The sequence below is a fragment of the Gasterosteus aculeatus genome, chromosome 17 (genome assembly GCF_964276395.1).
Source record: "Gasterosteus aculeatus chromosome 17, fGasAcu3.hap1.1, whole genome shotgun sequence".
Classification (NCBI taxonomy): Eukaryota; Metazoa; Chordata; class Actinopteri; order Perciformes; family Gasterosteidae; genus Gasterosteus; species Gasterosteus aculeatus.
The window spans coordinates 3,906,931-3,929,044 of record NC_135705.1 but is presented as its reverse complement, the minus strand read 5'-3'; the positions used below and the strand labels follow the sequence as shown (position 1 = coordinate 3,929,044).

Below are 22,114 nucleotides of genomic sequence, written 5' to 3'. Positions count from 1 at the left end.
TTTTCTAAAATACACAACGGCTGCAGGACATAAAACCCTTCCGGGTCCGGTGCTAGACACGCAGGGATGATACATGAGGCCAGGTGTGCTTACCGTCCTCCCGGGACTTCTGAATGAAGGCGTCGACGCCGCTTTCTCCGTAGTTCCCCTCCGAGGCCACTGTGGAGACGTAGTTCCAGCGCATGGCCTTGACAATGTCCACCATGGCCTGGGCCTGGTAGGTGTCCGGAGGCACAACGCGGGAGAAGAAGTCGTAGCGGGTGTTGTCGCTGAGCTCCGGGGCTGTGGAGGCGTAGCTCACCTGGGGTATCTGCACGGGAGAGAGAACATTGATGACATCAGGAGCGCCGGCGTAACGTCTGGGGAAAATGGGGCGGGACGGGGAGAGGAAAGTTTTAAGGGCGAAGCGATTTGTCTTCCGTTGCACCTTTCAACAACACGGTACTTCAAAATGCTTCACACAGGGGGAAGAAAACCTTTGAGACAAAGATCTACCGAAACACAAACGTGTGATTCAATACCATTAAACGGATTAAACGGTAAAACAAACACAACGCAACATTAATAGTCAGGGAAAAATGAACTGATTGCAATTCACTAACTGCAAAACTAGCTAAAAGCTCCAGGGACAGAAAGCCGACCAATCTGAGAGGTCAGGATGAGGCTCTGAAACATGGAGCGCTTTGTAGACCAAAGACAAAGCCGGTTTCAAAATGTGACAAATGGTTTGAAGCCATCAACTTTGTTCCCACGGAGATGCGAGTGAACACAACACACAACGCAACAGTAGTGGAGATGAACACATGGAATCTTGCTGAGATGCAAGTCCTTGAGACGAGACTAAATAATCGCTATTCTTTATTCCCCTGAACCCTCACCGAGTCTTTAAACGCCCCCCACCCGGTAAGGCCCCTCCCCACCTCCCAATGCCGCAGCGGGCTGGAGAGTTCACACTCCCAGAGGATTAGCGCGTCAGATTCAGGCGTAGGGGTCACCTGCTTCACACGTCTTAACACATGTTTCACACCCAGCAGAATGTGCCTGCTTGGCCGTAGCATCTTGACAGGGTACATGATGATGAGCAGCTTTTAAAAGAGTGAAGCTTCGTAAACGCAAGGTCTCTCGTCACGGCGGGCTTCTGTTGCTCCAAAGATTTACTGATGCGCGTGCTGAAGAAAGCACAAAGTTACATAAGAGGCGTCAGTCGGAAAATAAATAGGTCAGCTGAGGCACGACGCCGGTCTTCAGCGACCATCATTTTGATTTTCTGGTGGTGGTTGTCGTCGTGTTTCGGCATTTTGTATCCTTACATGCTCACGGAACTTTCCTAGTGATGATATGCCCATTCGACCAGGGACTGTCGTCATTGTGTTGCGTCCCTAAACAAAAAGAGGAGACGCTGAAACATAATCCTCGTGGAAAAACAGCCACGTTTTCACTCGTGAGGACTCTTTCCCGCATGTAGCATTTCATTATCGCAGACACCAGACTGGCAGCCTGTGAAACAGATACCCCCCTCCATCACACACACACACACACACACACAGACACACATTAACTTATCATCATCAAGTAAATGTTCATTGCACAAATGTGGCATTGAGAGCACACGTGTTCAAATCTCCCTTCTTCATTTACGCACAAAAGGAAAGGAGTCAAACATTGAGCAAAAAGAAATTGCGTTGATTTGAATTGACGGCGCTTTTAGTTCCCGCGGTTGCTTTTGCCGGCTCTCCCCAGCAACCAACGAGCAGCAGCGGATTGCGGATAGCGGATGCTGGGACAAGTGATTCTGGAAAAACTGAACACAGCCGGTCCTGTTTGTCCCCTGTTGGTTTTTCTGCCGGGTTTGGAGGGAAACAGCAGCATGAAAGTTGCTATCCTGAGATGGTTTCACTAAGAAACGTTGTATTTTACAACAACAGTCCACATTGTGTTCTGGGTCAGTAAGACAGCAAATGAACAGTATGCACATTTCTTGTTTATATTCTGTGTCTTTGACTTAATATAGTAATAGATACTCACTCTATGCTACGTGCTGTTTTAGGGTTTGTCTAGTTTGTGTGTTTTGTTTCATGTTGGATTGAAAATGTCACTCTGTCCAAATTCCATATTATGAACTAATTAAGCAGGTTTTTTATTTATTCAACGTAGCCTATCAATAGTAAAAGTGTGATAAGATAAAGAACACTGAAAGGAGACAGAACGCATAATAGATACAGTCACATTTTGAATTGTATTTACTCTTTTCTCCCATAATGCAATGCACTAAAGGGAAATAGAGAACCGGTATCAAGAAAAAATTGTTGCTTGTTGGTGGTGAAGTTTATCCAGCACAACACAGTTCAAAATATATTTATAGATTGTGAACTAAGTTATATATAGGATGTTGTACATATAATGCACATTTACTATGGATTAGGAACAAAGCTTGCGTATTCTGTTTGGTTTATCTTTGGTTTTAAATGCAACCGAACCAAACCAATAGTTTTAGTATCTTCACCTCATTCTATGCAGGATCGGTGATGAAAAGTCCCCGAGGTAAATCACTTCAGTAAAAGGACCTGGAGATGATTCGCCAAGAGAGCCTCAGCAGGGGAAAAACGGGGATATGGAATACATTCTGAAATAATGGAAATGTGTATTCATGGGCTGGAATTTCAAGAGTTCCCCTATGAAAGCCTAACAGATAGAGGCTATTTAGGGAAGAATAATACATACTTCATGTAACTAAAAGGCTCCTTGAGAAATGTTTCATGAGCCTTTTGACTGTCTTGTTCTCCATTACTGTGATGTTTCTATCTCGGTCTTTAGGCCTTTCCGTCAGCACTTTAAATGCATTTTGTAAAATGTCCTTGTAATCAAAGTAATTGTTTGATTACGTTATCGCCATTAAAAATCTTACTAATTACAGGCTTGGTGTGCCCTCCTCTTCATCCAGCTGCTTCTTTCATATTCCTTCACAAATTAGGAACAAAATGGACCTGCACTGCACCAAATGATCAAGAATAAATGGAATTCTTTAATAAGAAAACATTTGCAGAACATGATTCACGTATCAAGGTCAGCACAATGTTGTCGTCTCTCGGCATCTCAAGAGTGCATTTTTTTGAACGAGGTCTTTCAACAGAAAGCGAATAAGGGTTGAGAGTAGAAGTTTGTTCTTCTGCTCGCCATGTGACTTTTAGACAAGAAAGAAACATTTTTGACAAGAATACCAGATTTCTGTGACACTGCATCAGTTTCTGTGAAGGTGATAATCGGCTGTTTGCTGGCAGCGATGTAAAAGTGTTCATAAATAACAGAATATTGCATTGTTACCACCTGAATGTTTCCCAATGTGGAAAAACACATTTAAAGCCACTCAAGAAAAGCAGTTAGTCATGTGAATTCTGCAGGTCCCTCAGCTCCTTTAAATCCAGATTAAAGACTTTTCTGTTTGCTGCTGCCTTTAATTGACCGTTTCTGTAAGTCAGAATTCTTAAAGACATTTTTTATCCTTTTAATGACTGTTTTTCTATTATGTTTCAATGTACCAATGTCCTTAACTGTTATAAATCAGTTTATGTTTGGATGTTTTTAATGGTTATGTGTGAAGCACTTTGAATTGCCTTGTTGTTGAAATGTGCCTCGCCTGTCTTAATGTGTACTGGGTTACTGCAGCACCTGTTTCACCTCGGATTTGATTCTCGACACTCTCTGGGAATCCAGTGCAGCACAAATAGCTCGAGTAGCTTTAATAACCTGTTCTAAAGTTTTAAAGTTTTACCATTGTCCTTGGCCACTCTCCAAAACAATAATGAGACATAGAAATACTGTGCTGCATCCCCTGGCCTGGTGGAGTTCTTAGTGACCGTCTTGCGCCAAACACACACACACACACATCTCTCTCGCCTGGCTGGTTCAGCATCCTGTTCAGGTTAGGATCAACTTAACGATGATAATGTTGGGACCCGGGGTGTAGTGTGAAGTATTTTCCTGGGCAAATTATGCCGTCATGCAAAACCGCTGACTATATTTGCATTTGTAATCGAGGCACCTGACAGATCCTTGCAACCTGCAGCGCGTTGCAATAGCAGAGCATCTGCTTCAATCACGCTGTATATGGAAAACATGGATGAGTAAACAGGGTTTATCCCCACTACTTGGCAATCTTATTCCAGCACAAAAGAATGCAGTTTTCAGCCAGCCAAGCTGTTTTCCTTCAGGACCTGGACATGTGATAACAACAATATAACGCCAAACAATTTGAATAGTCCGATTCGATTTTCACATTACACAACAAAGACGAAGGGACGATGAAGGCTGAGAAATCATTAGAAGTTTGAGTTGAAGGATGCACTCACACTCCAATGCAACGGCGTGTCCCGATAATGGTTTCGCAATATTCCATTGACTTACCGGTGGTGGTCCAGGGGGAAGACACACAGCAGTTCTACTTTGACAATGTGAAACGAAGAAGCAGCAAGCAAGCTTTTTGCTAGGATGATCTCAAGTGACAAGTTATGGATACATTTGGTTGGCGATAGTCATGCCTTTATGAGAGAGAAAAATAGAAAACTGCATTAAACTGCTCAGGAGGCCACCTGCCGTCTTTCTCCTCAGCACAGCCTATATTTTTGTGCAAAAGCCATTTCACAGCATTGTCGGGCTGCGTTAATGTGAAAACAAGCAGCAGAGCTAATCAGACAGTAAAACATCCGCCGGGCTCCAACGTCTAAACAGTTTAAGGTTTTCTACTCCACCAACGGTAGGGTTTGTCTCACTTTGTGACAGAGAGCCGCCGAGCAGAAGCCCCTCACTCACAAAGCAGGAGCTGTGTGTGTGTGTGTGTGTGTGTGTGTGTGTGTGTTGGATGCAACAGCTGCTTTTTTTATTATCATCATACTGTATTTGTCAACGGGCCAAACTGCAGGGAACTCACTTCATTCACGGAGAGATAACACCGGCAGTTTTCTGCCCCAGCTTCACGTAGATTAAATTCACTGAAATGATGACGTCTAATTTGTGTTGTTTAGCTATGTAATGGCCACTCACGGCGATAGTGGAACCTCTAATGAAAACAACAATAACTATGACAAAAAAAAAGTTTAATACGTGCTCAACGTCGGCACTGAAACAGACAATAGAGACCCGCTGAATTATTTCATTCACGCAGCTCCTTAATTCAATTTAAGGGCCTGAAAAGAAATTTGGGCCTGGACAGCGGCTGCGTGGAGAGAAGTGGTTTATATTTTGCAGGGAGGGATGCGCGTCAGCTCCCTCGGTCGAACGCACCCCTTCAGTATCAAGGCCTTCTCCTTAATTGCTATCAGCTGCTGTCGGCACTGAGGGGAGATTAAAGTTTCACTTTCTTCCTCTCGGGGTGAGTGGAGCAGCAAATAGCGGAGCCTCACGAATAGAAAACCAATTTCCCGCGTAACGATATATAGGAAAACAGAGTTTCACTGCGCAGGGAATGAACGACGACGTCCTGGAAGACAATGGAGACGTTCGGCCACAACTCGGGACCAGTGCCATGAGTATAGCAGTGGAAATAAAATTCATTATCACCATTGTATAAATGCATAGTCATAATGTTTAGGTCAACATTGAATTAACTGCTCTGGCAGGTTTTGTGTTCGGCATTTGCAATGTTGATACTCGTTGTTTGTTACTAAAACATTGTGTTTTTACTTAAAAACCTGTGGAATTTATGGTCGCAGAGTACAGATTAAGTAGCACTATGCAATCCTGCATAACAAAGTTAGACAGAATGACTACAGACACTTCTAATGGAGAACCACCCGGGTCTACAGGAACACTGTTGTTCCTTTATTGCATTCATTTAATGGTGTCACTCAACTTCCAGGTGATCTGGTGCTTCACTCCCACTCTGCGATCTGTAGCCATCAGCTTTGCTCTTTTTATTTTGGGTGAATCGGTTTTACATCCCACGTCGTGGGTAAAGCCGCGTGCTGCATGTTGCAGCCCCTTCTGTCTGCGGCTCTATAGAAATACATCTTTTTTTCACCACAGAAATGTGGTCATATTTAGTCAGGTGGTGACAGTGTGGCGGAGTAGCAGGGGAAGAACTTTGGGAGGTGTTGATGTGAGCCACCGTCCAGCTACAGCAGCACACTGAGTCCATACTGTCCACCTCCAAATGCTCAACCCCCGAGGGGCTGCCAATAAAATCCCGGAGCACGCCTCGGACCTTCTCATAATATTTCCATCGCTCAGACCTGACCTTCGGTATTTTGACATTCCAATGAATTGAGAGACGAGTGAAAAGCCGACGGAATTGAACCCACCCCGCATTGTCTTTCACCGAGCCCGACATAAATCCCGCTTCAATCACGCAGATCGCTCCAGGGCACCAAAGTCTCTCCGGCGCCCACTCCAGCTCTAATTATGCGATCGAACCTCTTCAGTTCAAATAAAGGTTGTATGAACAGTTGAACAAGCTGGTCATGTGACCAGTAAGGATGGTGTAAAACTTGACAGGTTACCTTGAGATGTTCCCCACTAATAACAGGCAGCTGCTTGCCGGCTCCTTGATCGTTGGTTCTTAAATAATGTAAACTGGTCAAATCAATATAAATCCGTGGATTAAATATTGAAGTTTTGCTGTAACTTAATTCATTAAAATTGTATTATATCTACATTCAAGCCATTCTGTACATATAGCGATGCTCCAATACTTACTGTTTTGAAATCCACACGGACCAGCTGAGCTCGACCATCGCACAGCATCGACCCGGATCGCCGCCCTGCACACTCGGGGTGTGTTGCCGTTGCCGTGTTGCATGTGTGTTCTCGGTCAGAGGACTTTCCAGGTATTGATTGGTGGCTCAGATTAGCTCAACAAGTTGTCAACCTTTTGGAATTGATGAGAGCAATGACCTTACTGTTACTCGGCGGAGCGTTGTGTTTGACCTGAGATTGATTAGAAATAAATGTTACCCGCATTAGACCACAAACTTAAACCGTATGCCCGATCTGAAGCTATTCATTTTTGGAGGAAAAAGCTCTTTAAAAAGTTCATATGCTGAAGAACTTTTAAATGTTATTCAAACTTTCAAAGGCTTCTAATGAGCTGTTCAAAAGAGTCAATTAACTCATACAATAATGACGGATAAATTAAGTTGTCGCAGTGCAGTAACACCTAATGTAGGTTAATGTTTCATCCTGTAAGTGAAAGTTGTTTCTGTTCATAGAAGTCACTGATTATGTATCAGTGCCAGAGCATAAATACGTATAAATCTGCATTCAATCTGTCCCGAACAGATCACCTGTGTTGCTGTGTTAAATTATTTCACTTTATATGTCCATATATATAAATATATATATATATATAGCCAACAGTATCTTCATCAACATGCACAACGCATGCTGCAGTGACCTCCTCTTTTTAGCGATCCAATCACATGCAACAGATTTGATTTGATCAAGATCCCTCAAAATACAAAAACTTCTGCTTCACAGGGACTTGAACTAAATGGAGAGATGCTGTAGAGACACATAGTTACGTAAAACATAATAGAATAGGTTGAGCGACAACAAGAAACTTAAAGTGTGTTTGAAGCCACTAAAAAAACATTATCAGACCATTTCATACCATGAATGCACATACCATGTGCATTCATGGTATGGAAAACTCCTCGCGTGAGATATCATATTGCAGTATTCCAGTATTCAAAAGGGTGATGGTGAGATATTAAATACGTTTTTACCCTTTGAAAGATGTAAATGTAAATCTCACCCAGAGAGGAGAAGCTCAGACCGACGATGAAGAGGTCTGTGATCCTAAACCTTTGAGACTCCTTCTGATCCAACAGACCGGTTGAACCGCCTGTGTTTATTCCGATACATTTAATGAAAACACCTTTAATTCCATCTCTAAACCCTGTTGGTGGGAGCTTTCTCGATCGCCACCGACGTGACCTTAGGCCACCGCAGGAGTTTTGTAATATCCGCCTCTTCATGAAAAACACTCACACGTTTTGATTAAATCGGCTTTCCCTTCCTTTTCGGAGATATGACTTTATTCTAGGGACAGTGTGGTGTCCATTTCCAGCCGGTATAAAAAAGAAAGAAGTTAAAAAAAACAGGCTCCTCCTTAAAAATCAGATTCAATTATCTATATTCGAGTTAATCAAAATATGTTTTGGAAACATGTTTATGTTCCTTAAGATATGGTCCCTTATATCACCAATACAATTGGTAGAATCAGTGATGTGTGCCTTTTTCATTCATCACAGACTTTGATATAACACGCTATATGAGTTACAACTCTACTAACACTTTACTACAACAACAACAACAAAAATGAAGCACGCATTCACTATTAATACAGAACATGCTAAAAGTCCAAACTGTGTCACATGGGTTCCCCCCAGAGCCCTTTGAATACACAAAAAGCTTGTGTGTTGTTTGTGCTAAACATAGCACCCTCCATCTGTTAAAGACCTCATGAGGAAGTGTGTGAGGAATCGCCTCCCTGCTGTGCAGGTCTCCTTCCTCTCCTCTGCTCTCGGTGTGCACACAAGACGGCACCTTTAGTGACCTTCTACTCGAGCCGCACAAGTTCAGTAGACAATTTACTCGAGTGCCTGGATGCCACGAGAGAGGCCCGGCTGCTGTTCCAGGGACCCGAAAAAAACAACAACAACCTCACAATCTTGTGCCGCAGATGAAGACTGATAAGCTGATACAGTTTTTCAGCATCTTCTTTGCGAACGCAGGGGGAAACAAGAGGGTTTCCTCTGCTGTGACGACAGGGGGATTTTGCTCTCGCACCGTATCCGGCGGCTCGGTGTGTCTCATTTCCTCCTGCTCTGGTCCCACGGATGCATCACCCATCCTCACACCATCCGTCCGGGTCTGATTTCGCTCCGGAGGAAACGCGAGGGTTATTGAGACCCGGGTGCAAGACATCACTCTCTCTCTCTCACACACAGAAACACACACACACACACACCGCTTCACAATAACAGAGAAAGATTTGCACCAGCTCGTTTGACCGTTTTTGTTTTTTTTCTACATTTGCCTAAACGGTTGTTTCACATGAGCGGATGCTCTTCTCGTCAGACGCGCGAGTCAATAAAGAAAAGAGATTGCCCGCATTTTCAATATTTGTATCAGAGCTCCAGGCTGGTGGTTGAGGACGTGAAGTGAAGATGATGACTTCCAACCATTTCCAACCAGATCATCCGTTAACCCTGAAGCAGCTGTCAGCTCATAGGAGCTCTCGTTGGATGAGGCAACGTGTCACGGGGATGATGCTCCCCAAGGCTGACTCATCACAAAATGAAATGATCAATGTGGAAAATGGTCTCTGTGCCCCGAGGAAACATTTAGTTACACAATTGAAAATATTTCCTAAAAAGGAAAAGCTCTCTTTTGTTTTACTTACACATTGTTGGACTTGCAAGCATTGACAGATTATCGGCATACCCTCTATCAGCGGAAGCAAGCAAAAACGAGTGAACATGCATGATTGCGCATTAATCATTTCCCTGGTCTGCTGTTGTGTGTGTTCTGTGTGACTGTTAGGAGTTTAGTCTTTACTCAGGGGTTATTGATAAAGGCATTCAATAAAATCCAGGCAAGATCAAATTTGATCCAGGTCCACATGCCGCATACTGAGAAAAACAGTTTGCATTCATTCACATCAATTATCTTATGGAAATTTGACATGTAGAGTGAGTGAAGCGAATGCAGTATTTATATTTCACAATGATTGATCCACAGTGACAGTTTTCTATTGTGAAAGAAAAAAATGCAATCATTCACGGTTGGATGACTCCGCTAACAAGTCGAGTTACACTTTATTATATATTTATATTATATCATATTATCATGAACTGTAGACTTTTAAGGAATTTGGTGAATCATTGAGGTCACATGGTCACACATTTTTGGCATTTCTACAAGATATAAAAACAGGATGGATGGGAAATATTATTAATAGTAAACACAAATCATTTTAAGGTGCAACAGATTTTGTAGGTGAAAATGAGCTGTAGTTGTTCAGACAAAGATAAGGCGCCTGAAGACGTCACATTTGGCTTTAAGAAGCCGTCACAGGCATTTACCTCTATTTTACGACATTTAAAAAGAACAAACCATCAGCAGATACAATATTTGTCAATCTGACGTTGGAGGAAAACTACAAATTGTCCAGACAAACCCAGTGCACAAACCACGCACACGCTGCTTTGGTCTGACAGAAGTGTTCCTCGCGTAGTCAAGGAAAATAAATTGTCTAAAATGAATCTCATAAGAACAACCAGCGGGTGTGTTTGTCATGCTTCAAGGTGTGTGACTCACATTGCGTTTGGTTGTATTTAGGAAATGTATTGTTTTTCTCCTTCTGGTCAATGAGATAAATCACTTTGCAGTGGCCTTGTTAGAAGTTCGAACCATGATAACATTCGGTGATGTTTGCATTACTATACGCGTGAAGCTGAACGCACCTCATTTCAGAACATCAGCTCAAGTTTCCTATTTTTAACAAAATCACACAAAGAAACGTGCAGGGCGATGCTGCCATTTACGCACCACCACTTCCTCCTATAAGTACGGTTCAAAAACTACCCGCTGCTAATTCATCGCAGAATACATTACAAATGAATTAATTAGCAAAGCGCTGTCCAGAATTCCTCTCAAATGTAAATGTGTCACTTAGTACGAGCGCGTTCAGGCAGAGCGTTGAGAATAATACGGTTTCTTTCTTTTTCTACCTCTTTCCTTTTTTTCATGGGATGCGTGGCTGCTAGCTGTTAACGGGGAATAAATTGGGAATGCAATAATAAAAGTTCTTCCCATGATTCGCATTAGTATGCAAGTTGCTGATGGCAGCAGCACTTCAGTTGTTAACAGTGTGCGCGCGGCATCTGCGGAGCCGAGGAGAGATGCAACAAAAATACTTTTAAAAATCCCAAGCTGTTGGAGGGAGACTTGCAGTCTTTCCCTAAATAGTGCTCTTGAGCAGCTTTGGTCCTGATTGTAATGAAGTGGTAGGTGAGAGATCTAAGAGTACTCGTGCTTGTATCCTGCTACACAATAAAACACACTGAAGCACAGAAAATGTTAACTTCAAATCAGGACAATGTGAATCTAAGACATAATATGCTATTTAAAAAAAAAAAAAACGTTTTTGAAAAGTATGCAGAGGAGGGAAATTTATTTAGATAGCCTTAACTGAGCCGTCGAACCAAGTGCTCTTCTGACAGTTATCGCCAGCCCAATTATCCATACCACATATCTGTCTTCCCACCGGGGGAATCAAACCGCAGAAGATATAACTCCCACGTTGTAATGCAGTAACTGGTTTAGTCCTATCTGCAGTCTGAAGATGGGGCTTCCCTGTCAGCTCGTGATGCGTATTGCAGAGCTATTTACTGACTCTCTCCCTGCTTGCTCCCCCTTTTTTTGGTTTCCGTGAATAAGCGGCTCAATTATTGATTATTTCGGGGGTTCCTAAATTATTAATTGTGCCTGTAGTTGAAAGCGGTGCCGGGGGGGTTAATGTGCTTGACTTGGAGAAAAGGAAAAAACAGCTCCTACTTAAATGTGATGATTGGTGCTGGGTGCTCACCTATATGATTTGAGGGGTCACGAGGTGGAAAACCGGGTGGGAAGGAAAGTCTGACCTGTGGCACCAACTCCCCCTCGCCCCACCCCTTCCTTCCTTCTAACCAGTCTCAATCCATTGAAAGCAAAATGGGCAAAATGGCACAACAAAAAAAAACATTGATTTTTTTGAAAACACAACGCTGAGTTATTAGCACTTTACGACTTGGATGCGGCGACCATTAACCGACAATATTGCCTATTTACAAACCCGACAGACCGAAGCGTTAGCATCTATTTGGAGATATGATTCTGCCATCCTACATTTAGGTCATCCGCTGCCCTCTCAGCTTCACTTTGCTTCACTTTGCCCTCGATTGTTTGCGTTCACTAAGATTGTGTAAGTCAATAATTTACAGATTTTGTGAATGATGTGAATTTTCAAAAAATTTATGATTATATAAAAAAACAATTAAAAGTGTAGCTTTTGCATAATTCTTTCTGGAGAATCTTACTATTAAGCAACTAACTAATTGGACTATCGATAGGTTGTCAAAATGTTATGATTGTAGGGTGCCTGACATGTATTTGTTTGAGGAAAACCTTAATACGCTGCTATGTGAGCAAGCAGGTGTCCTGCGCCTTTGCTAATTGGCATCTTGGCAGAATGTGGAGCCGACAGACGGCTCCTTAATTACTGGGTTGTTTCCCCAGCAAACCTGCCACCTCATCCTTTTCGGTTTGCCTCAACCCCCAAAACGACTTTCTTCAAAATATTAAGTTTGCATCATTACAATGCAACAGTATATCAAATGGGTAATTAAACGAGATGCTGCTGAAGCAACAAGGACTGTTGCACTTCGAAGCAGATGGAGGGGCAACATCTCAGAGGGATAAACACCGGCGACCTGCCCCAACAAAAGATAAGAGCTGCCTTTGAATGGTGGATCAGGATGCCGGATTCACAATGCTCTCAACATGACCTCCTTTGTCTCGAAACACACAAGTCCTTTGATTGCTTCAGCCTCCCTAACGCAAGCTTTCAATCAGACCCTTTGCGATTAATTCCCTGGCCAGGCTTTGTCGTCTATATTTCCCAAATTGTTTTTGAGTCCTGCTTTTGAGGGGCACTTGGGGACCAGTTGTACCTCCCTTGGCCTCCTCTCCTGTCTCCAGTAAGTAAGGAGGTATCCAGTCCCTGTCAAATACTGTACAAACACTTAATTATATGCAGTTTAAACTATACAACTCCGTTGTTGTGGGATAGTAAAGAGACAATATCAAATCAAACCGGTCAGGATTGTTTTGATGAAATGTTTAAATGAATAATTATACAACTCTTCATGAGTTGCAAAGTTACTTGTTTTGAAAGCTCCAGCTTGAGGACTTATTTTCAGTAATTTATTAAATCCTCTATGTGCATGTGCAGAGGCAGGATGGGGTGAAAAAAACAATGGAAAAGTGCAAAGAAAAGGAAATGGAAAGAAGCATGAAGTCGGCAGCAGAGGCATGTTTAAGGTAGATAAGGTAAAACCAATTGGCAGTTCCTGCTCTTTTCCACTGGCAACCGACATTTTATTGGCAAGTCGGTAAGATGGTCTCCCTGCCCCCAAGAATAAGCTAGAGAATGCAACAGCTGGAGAAAATGCTATTGGTCACAGCGAGTCATTCAAACAGAAGCCTCTGAGCAGTGAGCTTCCTCCATGAAATCCCACTCCTCCTCTTTAGAAAGGTAGGGCTTATTTCTCACGGGATTCTTCCATCACGCTTCGAGTCGGAATTAACAAAGTAATTAACGGGTTTAGTTTGACGTTCAGTCTCTTCACAGACGTGTCGAGATGTGCGACTTTAGATTTTCTTCCACTCTCTCTGATTATTTGCATCATGAACCGTTCGAATGAGGCTACAAAACAAAGAACTGCACTCAGCAGACCCTGCAGGTCGTTGCGTGTCAAGTGGAGTAATTGCATTATTATTGTATTCCAGTCACAAATTCACCATAAAGGACAATAGACGACTTGCCCTGTCCTCCCAGGTAGGACACCTGAGGGAGAGCAAACATGGGAGGGATCCTTCTCCTTGAAAGGACCCACGTGCAACAGATTCAAATACAGCACGACAGACTGAATATGAATCCATGCAGGATAAATAAATCCACGCTGCCACGGCAACCCTCAAATAGCCCTGGCACGGCGCCCCGGGACGCTCCCTTTCTGGCACGGGGGGGGGGGCTCTCTCTGATCAGTAGGCTGGGGCAGGCGGGCACACGGTGGGGGGGACGGGCCGTTCACAGGACGGGTCGGAGGAATGATCATAACAGTATGGTGGCCGGCAGGGTCACAGAAGGCTGGCAGCAGTCGCTCGCTGACAGGAAGAAAACGAAAGTGAAGAGGAGGAAGATAAGAAAAGTATCCACGCACAGAGCCATGAGACCCAGGACTAATTAGATCTGGCAGGCAGAATAAAGTGAGTTCAAATTTAATCTTTTCATAATCAGGATGTTAGGATGGGTATTGAACTGGACATGTTGCAAAAGATTCCGCCCTGTCCACAAAGTTTGGATTCAGTCCTTGCACAAGAAGGTTCAGCTCCTGAGCTGACAGAGGTAAAAAAAAAATTAAAAAAAATATTCAACTTGAATTAGTCAGAAACACAACCTCAGATGAATACTGATATAAACACGTTTGCCAGATGAGTTTTTAATGTGTTAAAGTCAAAAGTTAAAGTCGTGCTTGTTATGTCTGTGGCCCCAAATAAAAATATGCTACTTAGAGCTGAAGTCCAAGTATAAGAATGAAATCAATCACATACTGTTGCCGTTGCTTGATTGATCGATTATAACGGCACCGTTTATTCTTAAAAAATGAATAAAAGACATTTTAGTTTAACGTTGGTCTTACTTTGGCTGCATCATTTAGGAGATGCCTCCAAGCCTCTGTTACTCTTTTGTGTGAGTGATTACTACAACCTTATTACTCCACCTAATTATGCAGACCGGCACTCGCAAACCGCCCCCGAACCCGACCCTGCCCACCAATTACTGTTATTGTCTCTTCTCTCCCTCCACCATGTTGTGGGAGCGGGATGGGGTGGGGGGCAGAGGGGATTAGCTGATTGTCCGCTGTGACAGAAAGAATCCAGACTTATCCTCATATTTAATTTCATCTCCCAATTCAGCTCGGGGTCCGTTCATTAACAATCAGCGTTGTTTCTGTCAGGAACTTATGATTTTCATAAGCTCATTAGCGATCGCACCGCGGATCACAGGGTGAGCAATTACTTTGCCACAAGTGGAGAAGCCAGCTTATGAAAAATACGCTATTCAATAAGGAGCTTAAGCAAATTGGCTAAAGTTCTGTAATGATAATAATACCACAATTAGTTATATTTAACGTTACTTTAAGGAATTAATTGGGTATAGAGGATATGGATGATCTAAGCCCACCCTGGATCCCACGTCATCCGGCGTGACGAGAGGGACAATTATCCTAATGAACATTGAAAGTGGCCATGATACCCAGTTGAAAGCAGCGAGGGCGTTTCTGTTCCTTTGCCGTTAATTACAGGACCTGGAGAAGGGTTCCAATGAGGCCCGGCAGCAACAAGGATGACCGTGGATTTCTCCTGCTCGGCCTGTCTGAATGATTAGTCTAGGAAACACAAAAAGCTCCTTTCGGAAGCTGAACTTTAAGTTTCCGATTTAATAAGGAGAAGATGGATCAAAATGGTACTTTCGCTTCCATTTTCATTTTTTTCATTTACTGGCTTTAAGGAAATGAAAGATCACTGAGGAAAGAGTGTTGCTTGTATTCCCTCTTTGTCCGCTGGTAATCTTTTCTCCGCTTGTATATGAGAATGCATTAACTTTTCATGAGGATTAATTCAAGGGTAGAAAGAATGCAGTGTGAGAACCACAGAGTTTCTGAAAACCCAAATATCGGATCAAAATTCCATCCGGAGAGCGTAACGGAAGAGGAATGCTTAAAGATGGAATCAAACCGTGATGATTCAGTCCCATGGAGACATGCACACAGTCAGCAGAAGGATTTAATATTAGCTTACCTTCAAACCTCCATACTTACATATCTCCTGTCACTAAATCCTTAGTGGGCGTGTCCACGCCATATTAGCCAAGTTGCTAAGTAACTAACTGGTCAAATATGTCTACATAAAACCACACAACGGCAACATGGCCGGCTGCCGGTTTCAAATTCCAGGAGGCACAACATCTGTATCTTCTTCAGACTCAGACAGCTTCAGTGTTTGGTACAGATGCCTCAAAAATGCAACGTTAATTGTCGGAGGGCAGCACAGCTGGAACTAAATAACGGAGGCTATCACGATGTGTTTGAGGTATTGGGTTAAGATTACATAAAAGATTATAACATTAGCAGGATTTGCTCAAGGCAATCTTTTAAAATATCGCTCGTGTCGAGAATGTGATACAGTCACGTTATTATAGCATTACAACACAGACCCTTGGTAATGGACCAATTGAACACAACTACAGATGAAATCATCCGTCTCTTTAGCTGCTCCCTTCCCGTCTATTGTGCACCACATTCTGCCTAAATAGAAACAACATACTTTCATGTTCTGCACACGCTGAAGCTTATACACGTATACGCCGAGGAGTTTCTTCATTTTTAAGATTACGCTCTCACAGGTTACATACACTTAGCCTGAGCTCAGCAGCAGGATCAGCTCACAGAGGATATTCAATACCAGCCATTCGGCCCCACGAAGCGCACTGTAGTTACTAATCTCATTACAGTTCATTCAGCCCTTTGGGTTCATACGGCTACACCCACCAGCTCCAGCAGGCTACGTCGAGAGATTCGGGCTCAGAGAATTAGAGAGGGGCACTTAGCTCTGCTTAGCTCGCCCTCCTCCCCTCACTGTCAAGCCCCACGTCTTTAGAAAGGCACTGTGGAAAGATCAGATGGGAATACAGTGAGGACCCTTTGAGTGAAAGGCTCTTTTGTATTCTCATCTGACAGGCGCCATTAAAGAAACACTGCTTCATAATTATTTTTGACAGAGGCTTACCGGGAGATAAAATAAACTGTGCAGGGGCGAGCTTGTAGATGCCGATCGTGGCGCTCAGCATCGGGACGGGATGAGGTGCGGGTTTCCCGGGGGGGGGTGATGGCCGCGTGCCGGCGTTTTCAGGCCTTCTGCTGCTTTCGGCTGTAGCGGCACAGCCATCGATCCGAGGACTGACCGTTTTTAAATGGAAGAGATCAATCAAAAGCAAAAGGGTCTGATCTAATAATATGACTGGCGCGAGGAGAGCTCCCCGCATCGCCGTAGCGCATCGATCCCTCGCTCAACTCGCTGTTTCAATTAGACAGCTCTCATCAACGGCTCGCCTATATGGAATAACACCAGCCTGGAATAGAGCAGTGTCTTTCATGTGCTGCCTGATATTACAAGTACGTCCAATGTTGTGAACAGGGCCACCTGGGACGTAAATCTTTGTATCACCATTTGACGAACGCTATAACATTGTGCAAACTTTGAGCTCGACGGGGTGAGAACCTGTCATTTTGCGGTGGTGTTCCCTGCTGCACCATCGAACGCTTCTTCTGTTACTCTGAGAGTGATAGGCAGCCACACAGACTTTGACAGCAACAAGGAAGGGCTCAGGGTGCACGAAGATTCATTTTTAGGGGGGGGGGGGGGGGCAGGAATTTAAATCCCTGAAGGCAGTTATGTGACATCATGCGTTCGCCCTCGTAACAAAATGGTAAACACTTCACGGACAAATACTAAAAGACAAGATGGCAAAATGTTTCTGCCACCGAATCCTTAATCATTTTGTCTCTGATGCATTTTTTTTTTTATGTTTCTCCAAAAGCATTTATGTGCCTTTCAAAATCTGCCACAATGGCTCTAGAACGGATAGTTGTGCGGATAGCATCGTGTAAATCCTCTTTTAATGTGACCTTCTTTTCCTGTCCACCGAGCAGGGATGAGTCACCAAAAATGGGGTTTCAAAATCCATTACCGAGCGAGCTTTGGGCGTGAGCGAATGCACGGCAACGCCCAGCCAAAATCAAACCCAAAATAATAAGGATTATGCGGAGTTCAAAAAACTCTTAAAAAGTCAAAAATTCTAATCATGGTGCTTTTTCCCCAGCTGATAAAAAAAACACCGCCTTTTTTTTCCCCCCTTTGGCAAAAGTTTAATGCTTGCATTTGACTCGGCTAACTCTTAATCTCTTCTTTCTTATTTCATCACATTGGCTTCATTTTACTCTTTTCACCTCACTAACTCGCTCTTGTTTCACTAAAACGAGAGTCGAGAATGTCCTTCTTGTTTCATTCATTTCACTTACTCACGCTAACTCCTTCCTTCCTCCTCCGATTCAGCTTTCCTCCGCCTCCCGTTTGATTTTAAAAAACCAAACATGCAGGAGCAGCGTTATCAGCTCTGGTTTGAAAATAGACCATGACTATCAGCATTAGAGGAGAAATCGAACTAATATCGGCCTGTTAGCTGTTCACGTCTTTCATGTGAGACCCTGGCTTATCAGCCCTCCCCCCCTCCCTTCCCTCCCCCGCCGTGTCACCCCTTTGATAACCGTGACCACAAAACGGTGTTACAGGAATTAATTTATTGCCTCGTTTCATACTTCAATCGCCCAATTTGATTCAGAGGCCCCTGTTTTGGCGAATAAAGGTAAGGGGCTTCAAGATTTATTGGTCGTGTTTCATAAAGGAATTCTTTAATCGGCTGAGCTTCACTGGGGGAATACAGAGCAACATGTGTCACTGAGGATTACAGCAGATCCCATCTTCACAGTCTGTCACTGACAGTTGATCTCCATTTGGGGGATACGCTCCATCGTCGTTCTTTATCTATACAATAACATGGCACTGCAGGGGCTGCACCATTTAAAAAAGGAAAGGGGTGAATTTCTCTTCGGTCTCAGGTCACAATCACGGCTTTGCGTTATAGTCAACATGTTCCACAAGATTTCACGGAGAAACTAAACACATATAATCACACAACCCACCCACACATCCGTTGAAATACTCCTCCTGCGTGAAGTAGCAGTGACATATCGGACCACTGTTTGTCACTGTCACATTTTCCGAGCCTCAGCTTAAGAAAGCATCCATGTGCAGCCGGCACTCATGCATTTTTCATGAATTCCCAGCGGAGTTCCTTTAGAAGACCACATTCTCTGCTCATCATCAGATTTCAGCCCCCGAGCCTGTGATATGTGGAGGAGAGAGAGAATTGCATTGCCCCCGATGAAGGCCGGAGAAGGAAAACACACTGACCCCTTCAAAGCAGGAAAGATTAATTAGAAAAAACTACGATCGGTTCTCCAAAACCTTACAAATAGAGAGGGAAATAAGACGAATCTCTCCCAGAAGGGGCGTATTTCAAATAACACCCCGGCTGACACGCCAGACTTTTATTATTTCACAGCAGAAGCTACGGTTCAACAAATGCCATCAATCTCTGTAATACGGCGGTCTGCATCAGACACCCGCTTCAGCGCTCGGCCCCTCGGAGACTCCCGAGCTGAATGGGACGCGGTGGGAAGAAGGAAGTCAGGATAACTGAAGAGGAGGAAAGTCATTCAGCCCACGAGAGCTCCATCAACTACTACATGAACAATACTATGAAGTAGACCAGGTGAGGGGCGGGGGTCCATTTCAATGGAAATGGAGAATGACAAAACACATTTTCAGATAAAGACAACAAAAAGGTTGACAATGGAACCATGAAAAGAGAAGAGAAATGAATGTAACGACGCAGAAGTGGAGAAGAGGAGGGGTTTTGTTTTTTCAAAAAGTTACATTCCTCATCTTCTTGATTCCACAGGTTCCGGTAGACGCTGCAGGGAGGGGACGCTTAATTAACTTCATCTCGTTCACCTCTGAGCTCAATTTCTTTTTTAAGTAAGCCAGCCATGCAAAATGTCCAAAATACAATTATATGCTACACTTATTTCTGACAATTCAATTATTATCAAACATAAAGGGTCTTAGTTTCACGCATAGAACATTTTCTACGCCGCCGTCGGTCAAATGTCACATGGTTTACAAAAAAACAGAAGAGTAAGGAGTAATAAGTGTCGGCGAAACCCTTGGAGAACTCTTAGAGAACGCGAACAAAGTGACGCATCCCGGCTCCCGTTTGTTGATTTTACAATCCAACAGAAGTCCGCCGCTGATTCCGTTCCTCAAAGAGCAGCCCGGACCGATACTCCCGTCGAGATGAGCAATCGATCATCAATCCTTTGGGACTTCTGCAAAGGCGACAGCGTGTGACCGCAAACGGTGGCGAGACCGAACGCAGGCTGTCGCTACCGGTTTGATCAATCTGACAATCGCCATCCATCCATTTTTGTACGTGTTGTTTTTCTTAAAGAAATATCGTCATTAGGGGGATTTCAATATCGCCCGAGCCCACAAGGGCCTGACAGCCTTTTCACTTCAGATCATTTTCACTCATGTCCGAGGTACAGCAGTGTTGGGGTAATGGGAAATCTTCTGCATCACATCACACAAAGATGTGATTGACTGTAGCGTGTTTGTGCAATGAAGTTATAGACATGTCTCCTTCGAGCTATTCGCAGGGGGACTGGCGGGGGGGGTGTCCTTCTCTTGTGGTTGCAAATCAAAGAGGAAGATGGCGAATGAGCAAGTGGCAAATAGACGGGGTTGTGTATTTGGCTGAATGGTGCTCTGTGATGTCTCCATGTATAAGTCTGAATTTCCAATACAGTGAGCTCGCATTGCTTGTTACTTTAGGAACTCTTGGCGTTTATAAAACATATATAAAACTTGGTTATTAATCGTCGTGGCACTGCTTGATAATCAGTAAAACAAAAGCACATGAGATATTCATTTACATTGGATAATTACATTGCCAAACTAATATAAACTTCATGAGGGAAAGATTTTATTTCAGCTGATTCCTATTGAGTTGGATCCCTGGAGGCTAAAATTAAAGAATTTAATATGTCATATCAGATCTTTGCAATAATACAATCGGCACATTGTATTTTGATTCATCACTATTCATTATTTTTGATGTTGGCAATAACAAGTACAGACTATGAGTCGGGCACGACGATTTACATGGTCACTAAATTCCCCTGTTTGGATTGTGTGGGACGCAACATTGCGCCTCATTCGCCTCGTTTCTTTCTCGCTTCACTCAGAAATATTGGTTAGAAAACAAGACCTTGTACTTTTGGCTTTTGTTTGCTGCATGAATAGGCTAATTATTTTTCTAACCTATAGCATTAGTGGGGACATTGTTCTGCTTTCCCGCGTCCCAAGGAGCCGTCTTCTGCTCCCTTCAGATAGACGCGTGGAGTCCGAAGACGTGCGGGTGGAACGCGGAATTGTTGAAGATGTCAGCACTTTAAATGTTTAGCATTTTTGAGCTGAGACTCACTGCATTCGCACGATCCAGTGCAGTTATTAAATATATGTTTTACCAAAAAACTGAAAACGTATCAAACATTGTGTACAGTAATGATTGCAACAAGTGTTTCCTTATCTAATCTAATCTCTTCAAATCGGTGGATTTTTCAGTGTTTAAGATTGTTGTGATGGTAAAAAATGGACATCCTTCTCCAACTTTTCTATTTTGTTCAGAGGGCAGCAGATTGTTTTCACAGCTTAGCGTATGTTGGTATTTGGAGCTGTTCATTTTTTTTCCTCAAGCATGACCAGACCTTTCGTCCCTCGCTGGAGAGAAGCGCACGGCGTGATGCTCTCATCATCCTGCTCACCAGCAGAAGCTCTATCCTCTGGATTTGAAGGGTGTGAAGTGATTCATCTTGACTGGTGCACAGTGCACCGACGGGCTAAATGCCAAGAAATATTTTAGTAATCAATACAACTAGTATCCAACCTTTTTAGTTTATTTTAAACCTGGCTGTAGAGCATGCTCCCTCATCCTTTGTTGAGTCTTCTTGTTCAATAAAAAACGGGTCCTTTGGTCCACATTTTCCATTTTACCACTCAAAACAACAGACCAACACGAGGCCCCCGAAGGGGCTTTCAAAGACAAAAAGAGACTCCTGCGTACGGCGCTGCCCCTTTTTTTTAAGGTTGCTGAGTCATCTTGGCCTCTTGGATGAGGCTCTCTCGGTCACTATCATCCATCTTGGAGGTACAGCCGGATCTGAGGTCCTGGTGGTGACATACTTCCTCCACCTTTTGGTGAGGGTTCTCGCTATCTTGCAGAGTTTTATTTGTGGTACATGAAATTCTATTTCAGTCTGGATAACATCCATTTTTCTACAGATCTCCTTATTTCATTGTATCCTACTAGATATTTGTATTAAGTTGCCCTGATTAGTAAGTGAGTAATTGAAAAAGTGTCTCTTGATAGGTCACACAGACTTTGGCCCCCCCGGTCTTAAAAACATCTTGGGTTCCTGACAGCACGCTGATGCTCAGCAGTATGGTGATTTTATTCCCTAATAAGAATTTGATTAGTTGATGTCAGCTAAAATGTGCAGCTATCGGCATGCTTTGGAATAAGATTAGTATAAAACGAAGAAATATATCTGGG

At 43.3% G+C, this 22,114-nt stretch overlaps 1 protein-coding gene across 2 annotated transcripts in view; it reads right to left on the bottom strand.

Annotated features, from left to right (window-relative positions):
• LOC120835433 (metabotropic glutamate receptor 4) overlaps positions 1-22,114 on the bottom strand; it is a 77,693-nt gene that overhangs the window by 43,483 nt on the left and 12,096 nt on the right. For both annotated transcript variants that reach the window (XM_078092858.1, XM_078092857.1), the window contains exon 2: positions 94-310. In XM_078092858.1, the coding sequence (XP_077948984.1) occupies positions 94-310 (217 nt within the window). The remainder of the gene's footprint in view (positions 1-93; positions 311-22,114) is intronic.